At 33.4% G+C, this 13,504-nt stretch overlaps 1 protein-coding gene across 1 annotated transcript; it reads left to right on the top strand.

Moving 5' to 3' along the window:
• The first annotated feature begins 394 nt into the window (after positions 1-394).
• LOC129223342 (O-phosphoseryl-tRNA(Sec) selenium transferase-like) lies at positions 395-3,842 on the top strand. The gene has a single exon (XM_054857913.1). It carries the CDS (start codon positions 449-451, stop codon positions 1,850-1,852), a length of 1,404 nt encoding a protein of 467 aa, XP_054713888.1. The 5' UTR covers positions 395-448; the 3' UTR covers positions 1,853-3,842.
• Positions 3,843-13,504: the final 9,662 nt, after the last annotated feature.

The raw sequence follows: 13,504 nt of genomic DNA, 5'->3' as shown, positions 1-13,504 counted from the left end.
ACAAGCAAGTCAAGTTGAGATAGTTTAAAACTTGACACAGCCTTAAAAAGTCACAGAACAAAGGCTTATCTAAAGGCCACCAAAATGTAACTATATTTTATTACAGTTTCTGCTTGTTGAATGAAAAATATTTCACTTGAGAAAATGTCACATGGTCTTTCTAATCAGTTATATTAATAAATCCTCTTAAAGTTGGCATGAAAAATTTATTCGGCACTGCCTAATGTTTGACATTTATCATACATTTGTGTTCGCAACCGTACCTGTATTTCTGTCGTCGGCCTCTCGGCGAGATGGCATGATACGATTTAAAAAAATATATATATATATATTTAATGATGTGAACTGAGTTCAAATACATTCATTTTTGTTTTGTCTAAACATTTTATTTCCTTATAAACTATTGTTGCTCAAGTTGAATGCTTTGACTTTCACCGATTTTCTAAAAATGGACGGCAACTCTATCAGAGCTTCTAAGGCTCTTGTCAAGCAATATTCTGATCAGGCAGTGCAATCATTTGAAACCCGACGAAAAAAAATTTTAAACCTCTTCATGGATAAAAATTGTCCAGACACAGGATGGTCTGACGAAAAAATTGAAGTTTTATTGCACGAAATTGCAATGATGGATAGCAATAATTTCTTTGGATCATGCGGTGTTGGTGAACGAGAAGCTAGGTTTGCATCCAAAATAGTGGCTCGCCGGCATTACTACATGGGCCATGGCATCGGAAGATCTGGAGATATTACTGAAATACAACCAAAAGCAGCAGGATCAAGTCTGATAGGACAACTTTCTAATGATTTAGTTTTGGATATTCTGAAATCTATTGGAGTTCCCAGTTTGCAGAAATGCATTATTGTCCCATTAGCAACTGGTATGAGCTTGATGTTATGTCTTCGTACACTGCAAAGTAAAAGATCAAGTTCAAAGTATGTTTTATGGCCAAGAGTTGATCAAAAATCTTGCTTTAAATGTATCTTAACTGCTGGATTAATTCCTATTATTATTCAAAATGAATACGATTCAGATGGACTGACAGGATCTCATAAAGAAATTGAGGAAAAAATAAAAACTCTTGGATCTGAAAGTATTGTTTGCATATTCAGCACAACATCTAGTTTTGCCCCCAAGCAGCCCGATAATTTATTAGAAATCTCTAAGTTATGTCAAGCTTATGACATTCCCCATTTAGTAAATAATGCGTATGGTATACAATGTCGAGCCTACCTTAAAGATATTGAGAGAGCCTCTAAAACAAGGCTAGATTTGTTTGTTTCAAGTACTGATAAAAATTTTATGGTTCCTGTTGGTGGGTCTGTAGTGTGTGGTTTTGATGGAAAGCTTGTCGATAGTGTTGGTAAAATGTATCCTGGCAGGGGCTCAGGAGCACCTTCAACTGATATGTTCATAACATTATTAAATCTTGGTAAACTTGGTTACAAAAATTTGCTAGAAAACCGTGAACAAATGTATGTTTACTTAAAGAATGAACTGACAAAACTAGCTGTGGAATTTGGGGAAACAGTTTTAAATGCTCCTAAAAATTGCATTTCTGTTGCATTTTCTCTTGGCCAATTTGAATCTCTTAATCGAGCAGCAATTACTGAAATAGGTTCAATGTTATTTTCAAAGTTTGTTATGGGAACAAGAGTAGTTGCTCCGGGTGATGTTAAAACAATAGGGAGCTATGAATTCAAAAATTGGGGAGCTCATACTGATTCTAACTTTAAACCGTATTTGACAGCTTCCGCAGCAATTGGCATCAAGAAAACTGATATTGATGTATTTATCAAGCATCTCAAAAAAGTTTTAACAAAAATTAGAAAAGAGACAAATTTCATAGTTTAGCATTTTTAATAAAACTAAATTTTGAAGTAGGATAATTGGACTATGATCACCAAAGAATGTTGCATTTATGTTTAGTTATTATTTTTCCTTTGTCAAATATAGTGGCAAGTACCAATAGCTGCAAAAACGAAGTGCAGATCCAGATGGTAGTCTTGACCCCCTCCCCCCTTTTTTTAAGTATCAAGGGTGCCTAAAGCTGCATTTTAGGGAAGAAGATTTCAAAAAACCTTGCCCCTTATCCCCCAAATACTGCACTTTATGACCCTCTTTTTAGCCAATGGATGTCAATTTGGACAGATGCATCCAGTCGGCACTTCTGGCTGGTTGTCAATATATCTTTGTTATTTATTTTTTAGAGTAATTTAGTATTTGTTTAAATTTTATTTATTTATTTTCTCACATTGCATTAAGTTACATGTGTAAGTTAAATTATTTCATGTACATGTATCATTTAACATATTGCATTGCATTCTTTGTTATATTTATAAAAAATTTCAGTATGTATTAGCTATTAATTTACAGGCAGATTCAGTGCATTGACTGGATATCCATTTCATCTCAAGCAAAAGCAATGTTTCTTTTCCATCATTGTGTAATCTAAGAGATATATTGAATTCAGAGTCATCAACTCAAGATAAAGGAAACATATTTACATTTTCCACTGTAGTTTTACAAATTTTCATGACATAAGTTTGGTTGTAGAAGAAAACTCATGTAGCATTAATTTGCCATGCCGATCTTTCTGGCCATGATAGAACAATTGTTTTCACTACTTAAAAGAGAATTATTTTCTGAAGCATTTGGTCCTGTGCATTTTATCGCCACCATTTAACTTAAACTTTATTCTAACTTACATGAACATTTTCATCAGGGCCGGATTTAAGGGAGGGCAGGCGGGGCTACTGCCCCGGGGCCTCCACAACAAAGAGGCACCCACAGTAATTTTTTTACAAAATATCCTAACTTTCACGGATCGAAAATATCAGATATATACATATATATCAAAATATTCGAATATATATCAAAATATCGGATATTTTCGAAAATATGATGATCTTTTCCAACCCTGATTAGGGGCCTCCACTCCTTCGTTGCCCCGGGGCCCCCACACTTCCAAATCCGGCCCTGATTTTCATACAGAATATTTCTGCCTTTTACCTCCCATAATCTCACAATATAGATTGGGGCAAAACAATAAGCTTACTTTAGGTCTTTTTGTGTCAATGTTAAGTGAGTAGAAACTTGTTTATTCCAAAAAATATGGTTAGTCCAGGTTGTGAAATGATATTGATTTGTTTAGTGAAAAACTACACCTGATTAGTTGATTGAACGGCATTACTTGAGCTTATCAGTGAGGCACAGTGGAGCAGAGCATAAATGTGATAAAAAGTGCAATAAGTTTAAGGTAAACCTTTGAAAGCAAGGAACAATTATAAGGATTGATGGAAAAATCCAATGTTTGAGGAGGAATTCAGATGAATATGAACTTCCTAATCAAAAAAAAAACAAAGGCAGAATAAGTAAACAAACACAATTTTCCTGGAAAAAGGTTTGCAAGTAAATAAGCTTTATTTAGGAATATTTTATAAGATCAAAGCTGGGACCATGGCACATAATTTTTTGAATGGTGCATAAAAGATGAAATTAAATAGACTATACATCATGAGTTGAGTCATAAAAAGAGATTAAAAAAAAAAAAAAAAAGATTTATCACATTATTAAAATGTCAAGTACATATTATCAATTTTTAAATATTTTCCCTAAATTCCATCTTGAATCCAGCAAGTTCTTACAATGTTATGGTTGGGACTGCCAATCCCCTCACAAGACATTATTTATGAAACATTAATAACTTATATTCAGTCTGTAGTTCTGTGAAACTCTGTAAATCTACTTTTCAACTTGTTTGAAATTATATTTTGTGATGAAGAAGATTTAATCTTCAGTTTTGTAAAGCATAACATATTTTAATAAAATGTTTTGTATAAAAACCACTTCTAAAATTTGATTTACTTTTCTATAGTTTGGTCTTATTTTTTGACAAGGGAAGGCATTAGGCAAATGATTAGAGTATGACATTGAGACTAAGATTGAAATATTTAATGAATCAATTAACCAATGTTTTGAAGCACAAAAATTGAAAATGCAGTAGTTTGCAATTTTTGTGCTTCAAAACATTGGTTAATTGATCCATTTAATTTTCAGTACAATGGTATTTATTCGTTATATAAGATTGAAAGAGTTTTATTAATACTGGTGTTTGTTGACGTTTGTGACACAATGTAAAACGTTTAAATTTCTCGTTCAATATAGATCAATAATTCAAATGCTAAATGATACATCTATTTGAATCCAATGAAATTAGTACTTTTGTCATTTTTTGTAACTCCTGCCATGCATTTTTTAGTCTTTAAAAGACACAAAAGAATGGTAGTATACTGCAAAAAAGGAAAAAAAATGCTAATGACGTCTTACGAAATGTTAATCCTAAAAACCAGTTTCAAATTATTAAATTATCTTGGGAGGGAGAGGCCTAATTTCTGAATAGGGCGTGGCCTAGGGCCCCAAATGGTAAAAAATTTTTAGCCGATGGCTAAAAACGTACCTCTTGACTCCCATGTCCTGGGGCCCCGAAAAAAGGGTTTGGCTTAGGGCCTCCCAAATGTTAATCAGGCCCTGGGATGGGAGATGTACAATTATATGTTTGATGCACCTGTGATCAACCAGTATCCAGATGCCTCACAACTGCATAAAATTCTTCATAATAAATCATATACCTAACTTAAAATGAAATTATTTGTTCTCATACTACTCAAAAAGTAAGTGGACATGTGTATGCAGTAAAACCTTGATATCTTGAAACCCATGATGTTTCAAAAAAAAGAAGAAGAAGAAACCCTGCATTTCTATTGAAACTGCTATGTACTTTCCTTAGTTACCTCCAAATTTATTTTTCAAAACCCTTGATATGTTGAAATTTTTCCTCATTAAGCAGATTACAAATGCTATAAAATACAAAATAGCTGGCAAAAAGCTTTTGAAAAAACTAATGCATGAAAATATAAAATTAGAATTTTTATATTTGAAGATGAAAAAAGAAAGTTGAAATGACTGTTCATTTCAAAATCCCTTCAGGTATACACTTTTCACAAGAATAAAAAGCCATCAAGTTATGAGAAAAAGTATGATGAAAGAAATTGTTGAAAAATGAAAATAGGAATTCTGCTTATTCAAATGCAGCCAGTAACGAGTCAAAAAATTGAACGCTACATAATGTTAAATCATAACAGGACAGGAATATAAATAAATTTCAAACTTGGTAAAATGTTGAGGAATAACTTGTTTATCATTGTGCAAAGCAGTCACATTCGTATAAATATGTGTGCTGTATGTGCCAAACTTTGAGAGTTACAAGTATAACTTTTTCAGAACCTTGTTAACTCGATATCTCAAGTTTTTTCTCTTCCTGAAAGATTCAAGGTATGGAGATAGTGCTGTACTCATGATTTTTTTAAAATCTTTATTGTTTTTTACAAAATTAATGCCACTGCTGCTGACTTCAGAATACTGGGTGGCCACATACATCTAACATGTGAACAGGTTACAAGAATCCTTGTATTTTCGTTGTTTTGTTGAATGACTATTAATGAGAATTGCTGGGTTGTGTTCAGCTGAAACTCATGACATCTTCTATGTCAGAGATTCTCAAACTTCAGACCCCCATGGACCCCTTCGAAAAAATTACGGACTTTGCGCCCTCCCCCCCTCCGGCGTGCGGAAAAAAAAATGATTTGACACAATTAAACCTATTTTTTCTAATACTGTATTACTCTGCATTATCCGCCATGCCGCAAAATTCGGAGGTCACCAGATTTTCAATAATACTTGCCTGGTCCTTTCCGCTTGCCGAAAAAATCAAGGTTAGGAAAAAAATAATACTATAAGAAATATATGTTCAACTAAAAATGAAAACAAGTTCAATATGTATCTTAATTAGTATTAATGAACAGTTTAATTTTGTAAAAATATTTACTAACAATGTCATTTGTTATTTTAGCAAGAAAAATATTGTTTAATATCAAATAATTTTACAAAAATTAAATTAAGACTAAGTAAGTAAGCATTTAAACAGTAAGTTACCGCCCCTAAACAGGTGCTAAAGAATTTACCATAGCTATTCAATAAATAAAAATTAAATTTTCCTCTCTAATTGGCATATAATTAAATCCATTAATAATGAAAAACCATAATAATAAGCACATATTATCTGCAATACACATTTTTTTGAAAGAAGGTTACTTTCAAGATTTGTTTCTTTTTTTTTCCTTACAGGGGTTTGCTTTCTGATTGGAACTATGAATGGGGAAATTTTCTTTTGTTTTGTTGCAAAATAAACCTCGGATTATACAACATGCTAGAAAATTCGAATTTTACAGCATGCCGGATAATGTGGGGTAATACAATATGTTTTTATGCTTTTTTTCCTTTAAATTTATTTATTCACTGTTCTATATATTTTTCAGAGCTATTGTCTGGTTTTCTTTTCCTACATTATTATTTTGAGTTAAGTAAAATGCTATTTGAAATTCAATTAGGAATAAAAATGTTATCACAAAATTTCAGCAACAAGTTTACTAATAAAAATGAACTTTTAAAGTTAGTGAACAAAACATTTTTAGCATAGTTTAAGTGTGTTTGTAAACTTCTTCTCATTTCTATAGGTTTGAATATGTGATAGCAACTGGAATATGTGACTGGTTTCAAATGTATAAAATTCTTAAAAATTTTTTTGATTGCTTTAATCAGGGTAACCTTTGTTAGTTTGTTTGCTTGGCCCCCCTCCCCCAAAAAACTTGTACAACTCCAATCCTACTTGAACATCCTCCTCCAATTTCAAGAAGGCCCTCAAACCATAGTTTCTGACTAGGCTTTATGGGATATTAGGATTAGGTACAACCTTATATGTCTCAAGAATATAGGTTTGGGATATGAAAACTTTTTGAAACAGCTTGGATGTAAATAAAAACCCGAACAAATTGTCCAGGAATAAGACACCTAGTAAAGCATAAACATTACGAAAAATTTCATCAGCAATGAAAGGAAATAGTATTTCAACTATTCACTTTTAAAAATCATTAATAAATTGCAAGAATGGATCCTTCCCGTGTATCCAGCCCCTGCTAGCAGGCACATCGTCCTCATCTGCTAAAATATTTTCAACAAGTGTGCCATAATTGAAAGTGTCCACATCGTAAGTGGCATCCAATGCTAAGCCTTCTGTTAGTTGTGCTCTTCTTTTTGACATGATTAGTCGCTTTGCACCTGTGAGGTGTTTCTTTTTTTTTTTTTCAAAGCAAGTTAAATTGATTTTAGTTTAAATAAGTATTTATTTAAGAACCAATTTATAATTAGTAAATTTTGTGAAGCCTGACTTATAAACTAAAACTTTTGGGATGAGGAAATTATTTTTACCCTAGTTTTACCATTTGATAAAATAAGAGTATGCACTAACAACATTATCTAATGAAAATAGATGTTAGGCATTTGTAATATTGTAGTACTCCTATTCAAATTTGTAAAACAAGGAAAGGCCACAGTACTTTCCCATTGGAGTGCTCCTGTCTGCTGCCATAAGCATCAATTGAAATGAAAGAAAGGAGGCTCAGTAGAATCAAGTGGTGCGACTGAAAGTTTATTATGTTAAGTTAAAAAGCTTCAGTTGACTCTAGAAGAATGAAAAGTGTAGCACGAACACACCTGCTAAGAAAAAGAAACTAACAAAAGGGTTGGTTGAAAACCAACTAACCCATTAATAATGGAAATTTAGTTCCTATACCTCATTTTTTTCAGCTAGATAGAAATTTCAGACCACAGTCACCTTTCTCAAATATGCTTGCTGACCTATAAGAATATGCATTGCTTACATCTGAAATCCACTGAAGATTGGACATACAAATCCTTTAATGAAATCACATGGTACAGTTATATTGTACAACTTTTATTCCAGAATGTTATTTCAGTAATCCTGATTAATTTTCAGAACACTTTATAACTTTGTTTTTTTTTAATGGTTTTCATCAAGATTGTGGGGAAAAAATGAACTCCTTTCTTAAAGTAAGTTCCTTTATATAGTTCATAATAATTGGCAATTTTTTCATTTTTTGTCAAAAAGGAAAAAATTACGATTTTTTTTTCAGACCAAGAAGGTGGGGTAGGTTGATCCACTCTTTGTGGGGCACGTTGGACCAGACCAACCAGCCCCACATAATTTAATAACTTTTTTTCTCTTAAATCTCAATAGTTATAGCAATATTCTAAAGTGTTTGTTCCCTTTTAATTCATTTAATGTTACACGTTTCAAAATAATAATAATAAAAAAAATTAATTTGAATTTTGTCATCTTGAATTCAAATTATGTTTTTCGCAATCACGAGTGTGTGTGTATATTTAGGCGTGTGTGTTTGTAGGCATGCGTGTTTGTGTCTGTGTGCAGGCATGAGTGTGTGTGGGGGGGGGGGTATGTGTATGTGTGTGTAGGCATATGTGTTTGTGTCTGTGTGCAGGCATGACTGTGTGGGTAGTTGTGTGTGTATGAGTGTGTGTGTGTAGATGTATGTATGTGTGTAGGTGCGTGTATGTATTCGTGTAAGTGTAGGATATTGACGAAACCTGGAGACGGTTTTCGCTAGAGGTGCAGCATCGTGAGGAGCCGGTCGACGCTGATGCTGCGGAGGTTGCTGGTGGGAAAATAAAATGATAGGAACGCCAAAAAACAGTCAAGGGAGAACAATAAGCAATCGTGATTGCTCAAAAACTTGGGGGAAAAAATGCAAAGAGAAAATTTTATAATTATTTAACAAAAATTATGCTAAATTAATTTTACCAAAAGGTTTATTTCATATCTGCATTTTTTTACTATTTATATTTTAAAATATACTTCTAAATTTTTGTTTTCTAAGTAAAATATGCAATACATGCTATAATAAAGTTCCTGTATTAAAATTTTTTTTTTTTGCTAAACAAGCAATAAGTCGAAATTTGTTTAGACGCAATTAAAAGGAAATTTATGTTAAAATTTGAGTGAAATTTTTTGTGAAGACAATAGCTCCTTTTCCTTCTGCAAGGAAATAAAAGGTGCTTCTACTTATGTCTTCCAGGTGGAGTAAATTTTAAATCTGGAATAATTTTTCGGATAATCCGAGTTTTTTGTAATCCGACGTGAGGTGAGCCCCAATTACCTCGTATTTTCGAGACTCTACTGTATTGTTAAAAAAAATTCAACTGACTTTTTAAAACTTACAAGTTATTTTCTATTTTTGTTTTTTAACTGTAAAACATTGCCTTTTATATGTTAATTTTCATCTTTTGGAAATATTCTTTATTATTTTTTATAAATCCTTTAAAAATTTGAGGTTATGACAAGTGTTATACAAAGTTTCTATTAACCTAGACTTTTGACACCCAAGTCACTATCGGTCCCAATTAGCTTGGATAATCTAGGTTCTACTGTTGTCTCGGGGAGTCGAATTTTCTGCACTAAAGCAAAGTCCTCTGCAGAATTTTAATATTTTCCATCCACTCTAATGTAAAATACTATTCCACATTGGGCTATACCAACGTAATCCTGAGAAAATATTCCTTTATATTCATTTACCAGTGCTTCAAGAGCGAGTTCCAACCTTTGCAGGCATCAGACAAACATTCAGACATGTGACCCAAACAGGATAAAAAATACTGCCGTTGCACGGCTAATTCTAACTTAGCATAACTAATAACTAACACAACACTTGTTGCTAGAATGTACTACAACTGAAAGCTCTCCCATGTGTTTTTGTATCTATGTATAGCACTATATTTGAAGTGGATGCATTAAATTAACTGGAACACATTGAATTTAGCTTTCATTGCTCCTTCTATTTTTCTGCATACAGTATTTTGCTTCCTCAAAAATACTGAATTCAGTAAAAATAGTGAAAAATCACATATCTGAGCATTTTTATGATCTCCTAAAAAGTAATGATAATGTGACTTCCATTAGTCTCCCCGAAGTAGAATACTTTGTTACGTCCTGCAACATAAAATCATTTTACCAAAATTGTACTGCAAGATAACTTCATTTATTATAACTTACTTTAGAAAAAAAATGAAAATAAAATTTCAGGCATACAGTCAACCCTCGTTTATCGGGGTTAATTCGTTCCAGACTTTACCGCTATAACTGAATTTCCGTGAAGTAGGATTCTGTATATATTTTTCTACATAGTACGCATAAAACTTACTTACGGCAATTTAAATAGGTTTTTATCATAGTTAGATCCCCCTAGACATAAAACAGCACCCTCAGCCACCATTACATTTGTATTACTTAATATATTGCACAAAATATGAGAAAATTAGTTATGTTAGACATAATAGATATCACATTGTTAATTATTGGGAAATAAACTACACACACACACACACACAGTTCTTACAAACTACTACTAGTCTATGAAAAAACCCCAACTTGTTTGATGATGAATCAATTGCCCGTAGGAGCCCCCGTTCTTCCTCTAAAATTACGTATGCAACTTAAAAAGCTAGTGCATTGTTGAACACCATTTACAGATGTATTTATCCCCTAGTAATAATACAGTGATTTATACTTTCCAGTTAGTGCTTAACGGTTAAAATGAGATAGCGATTTCCTACAGTTTCATCAGAGATTTTATACCTCCACGTACAACTAGCCTTACTTAAAAGACATATACTTTGTTATTCTTTTGTAGAAAAAAGTTTACACGAGTGCATAAAAAAGGCTAATTACTATATTCAAAAAAAAACCGAGATGTAGTGAAGCCTCGAAAGTCGAAGCGCGAAGTAGCGAGGAACGACATTCTTGACAGAAAATGCAAAACCCCTGCGCTACATGTCTCTATTTACCGCATCTAAAATTGCAGTCTCTGTTCCGAGCACTTTCACACCATTCCAAGTATCTCATTAAAGTAGAAGCAGTTTGCCTAATAAAGTCATTTATGGATTGGTCTTCTAAGGCACTTAGTAGCATAAAGCAGTTGCAGGCAGTAGGAAATAACTTTCTGCAAATATCTTCTAACTAAGGATGTAATTTTGCAGAAATTTAGCAAATTTCTACAAATGGAAGTGAATCCTAAGTTTGGGCAAATGATGCATAAAGCTTGACATTTTTCACACGTTTTCAGCCAAATAAGCATAGCAAGCGTTTTAGATTTACTTCTAATTCGTAGAAAATGAAGAAATTCTCCATAATTACAGGATATTTGTATAAAATCTGTAGAATTCATGCAGAACATTTGCCTGAGTTTTCCACTCAAATTTGAATGAATTGTTCTGCAGTTCAGGTATCTGTTCTGTAATGTACATCCCAAATTTAGTAATATTCTGCTTTGGGAATTAAAGCTGGGGGTCTGGCTTCGAGGTTCAGAGTTTTCCAAATATAGGCAAATTCAGTGTTGAGTGTAAGGGAAGCTTGCTAAAGATCACCAAACGAACACAAAATTTGAAATATTTTTGTGACCAAAACTTGGCAATATATTAGCAACTTATGACATCAATTCCGTCTGCATTGCAAATAAAATTTGATTTGCCCCAAACAATGCATAAATGACTTCTTTTTGAACATCTGAATGCAACTAAAAAGAGAAGTGCAAAAGTAGACCCCATATATGAAATTTCAACCTTCTACGCCATATCGTTTTTGAGTTATGCAAAGTACATACAGATGAGACGAGGAAAATCATATTTCACTCTGCAGCCTTCAAAATGAATATTTCAATTGTCGATACACCCTCAAGTTTAAAACCTGTGCTGTGAGGAAGAGCCGAGTTAAAAAGGAAATTTAAAAAAAAACATGAATGGATCTAATTTACAACACTTGTAACTTGATTGTTTTCTATTCAATGTAGTGGTGGGCAAACCAATTCTTTTTAGTAAGTGATTCAGAGTGACTTGCGCATTCAAAATGATTCTTTTTAGCAATTCAGGGACTCACTTTCAAAAAAAAAAAAAAAAGGCAATTAAAGGACTGTAAATAAAATGCATCCTTGAGCATCAATGGGCCCCTGTGCCAAATTTGCAAAGATCTGGGGTGAACTGGATTTGTATAAAGAAAATCTCCATAGGTTTAAACCCCCAAAAGAAAAGAGAAACCCTCTCTGTGAATTCCTGAGCATCAAAGGGCCTGTGCCAAATGAGGGGAAAATCTGACACAAGCAGTGAATTTGCATGAAGAAAAATCCCAAGGAGGTGGAGACTCTCTAAGGAACAAAAATCCCCTTTCATAAATTCTTGAGCATCAAAGGACCTCTGTGTCAAATTTAGCAAAGATCTGGCATAAGCAGTGGGTATAAAGGAAACCCCCCAAATTACTAAAAACATCCCTAACCAAAATCTACATCAAAGAACGCCTGTGCCAAGTTTGGCAAAGATCTGATATAAACTCAATTTGAATGGCAAAAACAAAATGGGGCACAACCCCCATAAGGGGGAGGGGAGCTCGAAAACCTACCTTCATTAATTCCTTCTTCAAAAGACATTTATGCCGATTTGACAGAGATCCTACTAAAGGGTATTTGTATTTGGAAAATCCCCATGGGGGCGAAAATGCGCCTATAAGAATTTGTGTGCATCAAAAGACCTCTATGCCAAATACGGCTAAGATCCGACGTAAACCGTGGATTTTTTATTACGCTAGGGGTTGTCCCACCAGGGGTTGGGCCCCCTAGTGGGACAAAAATACCCCTATGTGAGTTATATAGCATCAAAGGATCTCTGTGTCAAATTTGGTAAAGATATGACATAAGCAGTGGCTTTGAGTAAGGGAAACCCCCGTGGGAGGGGGGAGAGGGTCAAACCCTCTAAATCAACATAAACATTCCTATGTGAATTCTAGAGTATCAAAGGACCCTGTGCCAAAACACGAAGTGAGTGAATTGGCTAACTCTGCGATTGATTAAAGCTCTTAATTCAGTAAAAAACATGAATCCCTAAAAAGAATTGACCCTTAAAAAGAACCGACTCCCAAAAAGAGTCAACTCCCAAAAAGAATCTACTTGTACAACTGAATCGAGAAGAATCGTTGACTTGGGAACGAACCTGGAACAAATTCACAAATGCAACTCTTTTGGCAAATCGCCAAGTAAGTGAATTGGCTAACTCACTTGGTGATTCACCAAAAGAATTGCCATTCTTTTTTCGCGAACTGTGATTCATTCGCTCAGTTGAAAGATTCGATTCTTTTACGCAATTCGTGAACTGAGTGCTCATCTGTAATTCAATGTGATATTCAAAGACCTAGTATTTTTAATAATATTATGGTTAATTTCAACGTAAGAAACAAAACGTCACTGAAAAGTTTTTATTCATTTTGACATGTAAGTAACAGTGTATCTGTGTACTTGATACACCATTTCTTTTTAGTTCACCTTAATTTAATTAACCCATAAGCCACCACTGGAGTAAACTTAGTAACAGTTAATGAATTTGTATGCTTATGCTGTAAGCAAAATGTAATACTGCAAATCAATGCAAGTTCAAGGCACAAACTGGGTCAAATCACACCATCCATCCAAACTTTTAGGAAGTAAATATGTAAAAAAGATTATGATTTAATAAAAAAAATAATTCTTGCTGTGT

Source organism: Uloborus diversus, chromosome 1, assembly GCF_026930045.1.
Source record: "Uloborus diversus isolate 005 chromosome 1, Udiv.v.3.1, whole genome shotgun sequence".
In the NCBI taxonomy this organism is placed as follows: domain Eukaryota; kingdom Metazoa; phylum Arthropoda; class Arachnida; order Araneae; family Uloboridae; genus Uloborus; species Uloborus diversus.
The sequence above is the reverse complement of the archived record's forward strand: the minus strand, read 5'-3'. Positions and strand labels throughout refer to the sequence as shown.